Below are 9067 nucleotides of genomic sequence, written 5' to 3' on the forward strand. Positions count from 1 at the left end.
GACCACCTAATTTGTCATAGAGGATGTCACCTCTAATCTTTTGGTTCTTTCAGTGGATCCATATTGGTGTCCCCTCTGTAAGTTCACCCGGATAGCTGGACTCTTTAGTGCATCGTTCGTTCTAAGTTTTGCAATCAATTTTGTTAGTTCATGAGCCTTTTCTGTGTGTAAATTAGTTGGCAATTTTTGGTTTCTTTTCCGCTTGATTGAATTACGATTATCGATCTTCCTATTTTAGGTAGAGGAAGCACCGGATGAGGATTAGGAGGATGAGAGGAGGAGGAGAGAGGCTCGGCCACCATGAAAATACCTGCGGATTTCCTGAAATCTATTTGCAGGAGACCGGTTGTCGTCAAGCTGAATTCTGGTGTCGATTGTCGAGGTACTTCTCTCAACATGGTCTCTCTGTGTTAGGAGAAATCTTCAACAAAATTTCGATTTAGCTCGATAATGCTGAGTTTCCGAATATTTCCCATCCTCATTTTTTAGTATTTTACTGAATCCTATGTGCGGTTAACTACTTGTCTCAAACTTTAATTAGTCGGGGATGATCTATGGGTTGAGATCTCGGCAGCCCATTTGCTCACCTCAAACTTCAAAAAGAATTTCAAACTTCATGATCTTTGATGATAAATTAGTGAAGCCATATGAAATTAAGATTCTGTTGCTTGAAAGCCATTCGATATATTCCGATAGCCTTATCACGAAAAATAAGAGGATTATAGGTAAATACCCTTTAGGGTTAATACCACGAAAAACCCTAAACTGGTATATTTGTGACAATTTTACCTCAAACTATTTTTTTGATCACAAAAAACTCCAAACTGGTACACCTGTGACAAATTTACCCCGAACTATTTTTTTTACCACCAAAAACCCCAAACTGGTATACATGTGACAATTTTACCCCGAACTAATTTTTTAATATTATTTTTTATTTTTTCTTTACTTTTTTTTTGCTTCATCTTCAACCTCTGGCTGGTCGCCGGTCCGGTAATCGGCCAGAGGCGGAAGCCGGCGAGATTGGCCCCGCCGGCCGTTGGTGAGGCTTGACCTCGCCCTACAACGGTGAGGTCAAGCCTTGCCAGATCTGGCGAGGCCGACCTCGCCGTTGCAGGGCGAGGCCGACCTCGCCCAACGCCGGCGAGGCCGGACCCTTGCCAACGACCGGCGGGGCCGACCTTGCCAGCTTCCGTCTCTGGCCGGTCGCCGGACCGGCGATCGGCTAGAGGTTGAAGATGAAGGAAAAAAAAAGTTAAGAAAAAATAAAAAAAATTAATTAAAAAAAATTCAAAAAATAAAAAATAATATTAAAAAATTAGTTCAGGATAAAATTGTCACATGTGTACCAGTTTGAGGTTTTTTATGGTCAAAAAAATAGTTCGAGGTAAATTTGTCACAGACGTACCAGTTTGGGGTTTTTTGTGGTCAAAAAAATAGTTCGAGGTAAAATTGTCACAAATATACCAGTTTAAGATTTTTCGTGGTATTAACCCTACCCTTTATATGGGCTTCGTGCCATCATTTTCTCAATTGCACTTTCTCGATGTACAATTTGCAGTAAATCCTAACAGAGAAAAAGCCGGTGCCTGCGCGCCTTTGACCGAGCTTTTTCTTGTCTCCTTCTGGTAAATTTGTAAGCCTTAGTGCTTGTGCTGTCTGAATTTGTGTGTTATTTTTATATGTTCTGATGGGTTGGAGTTTTTTGCAGATATTCTAGCCTGCCTGGATGGATATATGAACATAGCAATGGTACACACAGACGAGTATGTCAATGGGAAGCTGACAAACAAGTATGGCGATGCTTTTATTTGAGGAAATAATGGTCATGATGTATTCAGAATTTCTGATTTTTATGTCATATCTTGGCTGGCTTGGACCGTTCCTAACTGGTATGACTTATTGCAGTTATGTACATCAGCACTTCGAAGCGGACTCTGGCAGATGGGGCTTAGGTGTTGATAGTGCTATGTAATGTAGCATTCTGGATAAGTGAACATATCCCAAATTAGAGAGCTGATTTGTGATTCTTACATAATATTGCATTTCATGAAATCGGTCTGTGAATTGCTTGACGATGACTTGGAATGCCATAGATTTTTCTATTTGTCATCATATGTATCTGGCTCTCTGTTTTTGTTTAGCGAATTGGCTTAATGGTGTCCTGCTTATGAAGAAGGCGAATTGCGTTTAAGCATCAACTTTGGATGCCATCTATCTATGTCTGTATAATTGACTCTATTGCAAAAGCTCATGGGTATAATTGAAATCATGTCTGTCATAATATACGAAGTCATATTTTGCGCTCTCAACCAAGAAGAGTCGGAGACCAATCGAGTAAAATTACACCAACTAAAAATTTATGATCTCGCATGAAAATATAGGTCCTTTGTATGTAAGAAATAGCTATTTCATTTCAAATGTATTTCTTCCAAAGCAATTATTCGGTACAAAATTTTAGGAGGAATAGCTAGTTAATTGGCTTCTTTACGAGAATGACAATGGCAGTTTAGTTCGTCTAGGGTGTCAATGGGTCGGGCTTTCATGATACTCGACCCAAAACCTACAAGGTCACGCTTGACCCATCCCGAGACCCTATTCAGCATATACCTCAAGAGACGGGTCGGGTCGGGTCGGGATCGGGTTGTGTGTGTGTGTGTGTTTTTTTTTTTTTTGGGTGTCAAACTCAAAAACAACTGACATTGTCAAGAATCATTGCCCCTCTAAAGTAACATTACCATCCTCGTTGTGTCCATACTAAGAATAGAACACGATATGAGAATTGACAACGAAAATGCGCTATGAGGAAATTATTAGGTGCCCTTAAAACTGTTAATGCACAAACACAAAGCAAGGACTCCAGCATACCATAAGTTTCTCACGAGAACAACACAATCTAGTTAAATAAATTAAGCAACTTGATGGAACAAGTGTTCTAATTCAATCAAACAACTAATAAAAAACACATAAATTTCCTCCTACAATGGGATTTTGCAACAAGACATTGGATCAACATCTAAATTCACTTTGTACGTGGGCATATATCTTGGACAATCAGCTGAGCCAATATTAAGAGCAGCACAAGGATTATTTACAATGGATTTCCTTGATGTTGCTTGGAGACTTCTTCTCAGCCCCATAAGATAGACAGAATCCCCCAAATGCAGCGCAGGGTCTGCAGAACACAACAAGACCTGCTCCTTAAGTTGCAATAAAGTTACTAAAAGAACTGACAAACACAAAAATCCACGGCTCCACACACAGAGAGACAAAGTAAGAGCCAATATTATAATAGAACCAAGTTCTATTGAACTCACAGAGCATTCCTCCATCATCAATGATTTTCATCATCTTCAACATCAATGATTTCATCATCTTCACCTCCATTCTGCAACAGAACAAATAGCATAATAAGTTTGTCTACCCTATGAAATATATTCAGGCAGAGACAAAGTAAGAGTCCATCAAATCACCATAGCATCATCGCCATCAGATTCTGAATCATCTTCACCTCCATTCTGCAACAGAACAAATAGCATAATAAGTTTGTCTACCCTATGAAATATATTCAGGCAGAGACAAAGTAAGAGTCCATCAAATCACCATAGCATCATTGCCATCAGATCCTGAATCAGCTGCCAAAAAAAAACAGACAGAATTCAGATGAGTGAATTATCCACTGAATAATCAAAACTTTTTATGGATGCAACATGCAATATTATTTAACTCTTGAGTAATAGGACCCTAAAGGCCCGAAAGTAAGTAATATCAAGTCTAGCTCCTGTAGTATGGAGTAATGCCATTCTAGATGATACAAGCATTTACATGGACCCGAGTCATCCATATTCTTAATCTCATAGAAGATATACTTCAGGAGGAAAGACCAATATTATTCAGTTAAGCACAAGGCTTTCTAAGTCATTTACATGTGCCAGAAAGCAGTGATATAAGCCTTTATACAAGGAAAGAATTCAAAACATCAAGAAAGATAATTACACTGCGCAAGCCATGTTTAAGCATATATTGCGGTCAAAGGGATGTGAAGAACTCCAATTCAAAACAACGAGACAAACTATGAGCATTCAACCTGGCAATTACATTGTTAAAAAAAAAAAACCTGCCTATTGCATTCAATTAGGTCCATGAACTTTAAGAATTTTCAAAAAGCTTACTAAACTCTGAAAGTGTTTACAACTTGGTCACTGAATTGGATAAAAGCTCTTGTTGCAGTACTATAGAATAGAGCCAAGAGGATTTTTATTATTGAAAACTTTTTTGTAGGACAATAAAAGATGCATGACCTAATCATTACCAATTAGTGAGGCGCACGCTATTTATGTTCTGGAGGATAGCTGCAACACACCTTCTGCACTTTGTGAAAGGACTTATCCTTGAGGATGGTGTCTACACGCCTCATACGTTCTTCTTTTCTACATTTCTATTTGCTATTCTCAAAATATTCACAAAGATACTACCACAGTGTCTCAGCCAATTAGTGAACATATGCTAGAATAACCTGCGAGACAGAAAATGGTCTTATCCCTTTTATATCCATATTAAGTTTGAATGAGGACATCACTATGATATCAACACACCGTTAAACCATCTGTCCAATTTCAGGAACTGAACCCAAGAGGCATTACTACAGCTCATGCAGAGTTAGTTTCAATTCAATCTGTTCCACCCGAAGAAGACTAACGCTCAATCCCAAAATATCCTAAACTTTAGGATGGGGCCGGCGCGGGAATTTTTGAGGTATAAATTGCTTGACGATGGAGGATGCTCTTACACATTTGAGTCTTTAGATATTAGAACGAAATTCAATATTCCTGAATAAACAGCCCTTCTATGAAAAATTACTATCCCTTGTGTAAATTTACAATCTGTCATTTTCCTTAAGAAGCCCGGTTCAATATATTCTTTTTTATTTATTTATAGAATTATCAGTATGAAACCGATTATTTACTGTTAGTACAGGTGGACACAGGCAAGCCTAACTACGAGGAACGAAAACACATCAATTCTCAGCATAAGTCATGAAGATACAGAAACACGTATATTCTATTCATAAAAACACCAGTAGAAATGACGTGAGGATGGTAAGTAAGACAGGTGATGTGGATGAAATTACTCACCCCAGGGCTCATAATACATGCCCCATCCAGTTTTGTGGAGACAGCCGAAATGAGCCATCAACAGCCAAACAAAGGCAAGAAGCTCTCCACCTCTGCTCAGCACCTGCACGTGCGCCTCTCCCTTAATATGACTCGCTGCATATGACAGCATCTCAACCCACACTCCGCTCATCACCTCCCACTTCCTTTCCCGGAGCCTTTCCATCTCTCGGGCCAAACGTAACCCTCCCTTGAGCGGGGATCTCCAACGGCGGGAATCACCCTCATGCGGTTGTTCGATAGGAACCTTAAACAATTTGTCGCATAGCTCATTCATATCCGTTCTCTTTTTGATCAAATTTTGGAGTCTCCGAAGCTCGCTGAATATCTCCACTGATTTCATTTGGGCAATGCCTGCCACTGCCACAGCGGACACTAAATTTGGCTGCTTCAGTAAAAGATACAACATGTAATCGGAAAGGATCTTGCTGAATTTCCTTTCGTCATTTTTTGGGGTGACTTTCTCTTTGTGGTACCAGATTTCAGTAGCAATATGCCACGCTATAATATTGTCATTGTAATAAGTATTGGTGACATATTTTAAAAGATTTCTGCAATCGAAATCCCCCGGTGCACTCTTGAGAAATAAATCACCTCTAGCGTTAAATATCTTCCTCACTTTTGCCGGATCATTCGCGAATTCGGATTTACGTTTCACCTCCCCAAAGATGAAAATCCATAGTTCCTTAATAAAGGGCTTCCTTGAAGCTCTCGGATAAAAGGTGTCCCGATGCCGATTGCGATTATACTTCTTTCTTAGACTATACTTCAAACTCTCGGATAAAAGGTTGCAAGCAAAGATAGATTCGGACCATCTCCGAAACACAAGCGGTGTATTTAAGACCTCGTAAGGCACATTGGCATTAGGATCTACTTCACATGTGATGAATCGGGGCCTCCTCAGGCCATCCGTGGCGGATACCAACTTGTGAAGTAATGAACCTAGTTTAGGTGATCTTATGTTGTGACACATGATTTCAACGACAGTCCAATCGGAGAAAACGAGCTCGAACAGAGCTATGACATCAATAGCAATCCCCCCGATAAGAAGGCAATAAGTAATTTCCACATCGAGTACGGGAAACCGATGCTTCTTCAAGCGACTGAAGAGGACGAAAGCCATCACAACGTTAGTGAAGGCTATGAAGCGGAAAAAGTAGCTCCACTTGGAACGTGTTACCAATACTTTGGTGTGGAGCAACTCGTAAAAGAATTGAAGTTCAACCGATATCACCCTTAATGCATTGACTGCAGAAACTTTGTGGAAATAATCGCGGCTATCATTGCGATGTTGAGATGAGAACATGAGATCTGGAAGGAAGACCTTAAAGATTTGAAAGAAGCAGTGAGCATGCTTCACCACAATGCTCTCAGGAAGCTCGTCATCAGAAAATTCATCTTTTAGCGTTTTAAGAACTGACTTGTTTTCTTTGGAATTAGAATTCTTGTGCCGTAAGAGTATCGATTTCCTGAGCCTTTGGAGACTTGAGAGATAAAGTGCCAGTACCCTCTCAGCGATTTTTATGACCCCGGCAAAAAACACCAATAGTGTTGGGATCAGCAGCGACTTGTCGCTCGGAAATGTCTTCACAAAGATATAGATGGTGGTACCGGCTTGATTGACAAGACTGAGCAAGTTTTGTCCCCAACGTGAATCATTCAAAGTGAGGATAATGATGGTGCCAGGAGTGCCAAGATGTAACCAGAGAAATGAGGTCCAAAATACCTGAAGTGCGCTGTCTACTTTAGTTACATGAGCGAACGGATGGCCTCCGTCGGAAGAGATGAGCCTGACTGTGAGCACAACTATCCAGTCACCCATCAAATTGGCCAACCACAAGAGGAAGGTGAGGCGCGAATTCTTTGTTTTCCTTCTGAGGGGTGCAAATAGATGCAAAAAGATATGAAGTGAGAGGCTCAGTATCATGAAACCTCGGATGTTCCATTTGTTCCATAAATCCTTAATGAAGCTCAATGCCATGTTTTCACTTAGTTTGAAGGGTATGGCTCCTCTCTAATATAAAGACAAATGGTTAGGCGGTGGGGGTGGGTGATGTTGGGGAGGTTCGATGCTCGGGACTATATACGGGGACTACGGGGGATGAAGCAGCACGTGCAGAGAGCACTGGCCTTGTTCTGCCTGTGCTTCGGTGAGTGGTGTGAGTAAGTGACACTTTATTAAGATTTTCTTTTTTCTTTTTCTTTCGTGTAGCGCTTGTCGTTTTCTTTTTCCCTTCCCCTAGATTGGACAATATGAACATAATCCTATCGTCATGAGAAGAAGATAGAGTTAATTTAAAAAAAAAAAAAGCACCAACTTTAGATCGAGGGACAATTCTGGTCCAAACTTTTTTGTTTCATAAAAAAGCACCAATTTTAGGTCGAGGGACAATTCTGGCTCGAACTTTTTTTTGTCCCATACAAAAGCATCAACTTTAGGTCGAGGGACAATTCTGGCCCGAATTCTTTTTTGTCTCGTAAAAAAGCACAAACTTTCATATAAATCCCAAATTTGGCCCCCCATTGACTTTCCGTCTGAAGTTACCCTTGTTTGAGAAAAAAAGTTATGGTGGTGAACTTGGCGAATCTCTTCCATGGCGTCTGTCGACGGGCGGTGGTCTATAGCTTCATATTACGACAAAACGATGAAGTTTGGCTAGAAAGATTCAATCTGAAGATATTTTTGACTTGCCGGTGAAGTGAAGGAGACAATAGTTTCACCGTTATTCTTCAAGCTGTGGTTCAGAGAATAAGATAATGAATAATGCTTTAAATGCAGTCAACAAGTCACGTGGATTTATTGCTAAGGTGAAATAGTTAAGTTGGAAAATCAATGGTTTTAAGTCAATAAGGGCCAGATTTGGGATTTAAGTGAAAGTTGGTGCTTTTTTACGAGACAAAAAAAAAGTTCGGGCCAAAATTGTCCCTCGACCTAAAGTTGGTGCTTTTTTACGTGATAAAAAAAAGTTCATGCCATAATTGTCCCACGACCTAAAGTTGATGTTTTTTTTATGGAACAAAAAAAAGTTCGGACCAAAATTGTCCCTCGACCTAAAGTTGGTGCTTTTTTTTTTAAATTAACCCGAAGAAGATATTTGCATGTTATTTTTTGTTGACCGAAGCTTGACTTTTAAACATGTACGCAGACGGACATTTGAAGCCGTGTAAACTCCATCGTATATTTTAAGAAAAAAATCAAAAGGTATATTCTGAAGGGACAGCTTAATCTTATTTATAGCGGCAAAATCAAATACTAAACATCTCAAATCCTTTCTTAAAAAAGTTCATCTTAACATTTAAAACTAGTTACGAGAATGTCTATCTTAAATAGTTAATTTTGAGTCCATGTATAACCTCTTAATACCACAATTCTAATTAAGACGCGAGCCAAAGCATAAATGTTTTAAAGCCAAAGCTTCAGAAAGATCTTCTACGAGAGGCTTAGTACAAGGAAGCCTCAAATGTTCTATCTGTTCCACATAACCAAAATTGATCGCCATGTTATTGTTTAGTTTGAATTTTGTCGCTCCTCTCTAATATAACATCAGTTACAACAAGATATATAGGATGGATAGTGGGAAATATATATACATGTTATGATAGTTCCTTATTTGTTTGTCAGCAAACGGTATCTATTTAAAAAGCTAATAAGGTAAAAAAAATAGTGAAAAAATCATTTCACAAATGAACGCAAGCAATGTATCTCATGCATTAAATGACAGAAGAAAAGTATCCCATGCATAGATAATGCCAAATACTTTGTGTCGGTTTGATGTTTATCTTTGCATTGGTTCTATCTCCATTCAACTTGCAAATCCATATGTAACTATCTGTGTTTCAAACTATGAAATTTTGGTATATATGATGAGCTTAGTGAAATGTTTGGCGATACC

General features: G+C 39.3%; 1 protein-coding gene and 1 pseudogene across 1 annotated transcript; one reads left to right on the forward strand and one right to left on the reverse strand.

Annotated features, from left to right (window-relative positions):
- Positions 1-23: 23 nt before the first annotated feature.
- Positions 24-1955, forward strand: LOC115667792 (uncharacterized; annotated as a pseudogene).
- A 1379-nt stretch (positions 1956-3334) lies between these two features.
- LOC115664466 (uncharacterized) lies at positions 3335-7155 on the reverse strand. The gene is made up of 6 exons (XM_056316620.1): positions 6799-7155; positions 6743-6759; positions 5136-6682; positions 3604-3635; positions 3474-3518; positions 3335-3388 (listed from the first exon to the last, which is right to left on the reverse strand). The coding sequence occupies exons 1-6, from the start codon at positions 7153-7155 to the stop codon at positions 3335-3337; spliced, it is 2052 nt and encodes a 683-aa protein (XP_056172595.1).
- Positions 7156-9067: the final 1912 nt, after the last annotated feature.

Source organism: Syzygium oleosum, unplaced genomic scaffold, assembly GCF_021117445.2.
Source record: "Syzygium oleosum isolate NSW1041296 unplaced genomic scaffold, Sole_v2.1 Sole_v2.12, whole genome shotgun sequence".
In the NCBI taxonomy this organism is placed as follows: Eukaryota; Viridiplantae; Streptophyta; class Magnoliopsida; order Myrtales; family Myrtaceae; genus Syzygium; species Syzygium oleosum.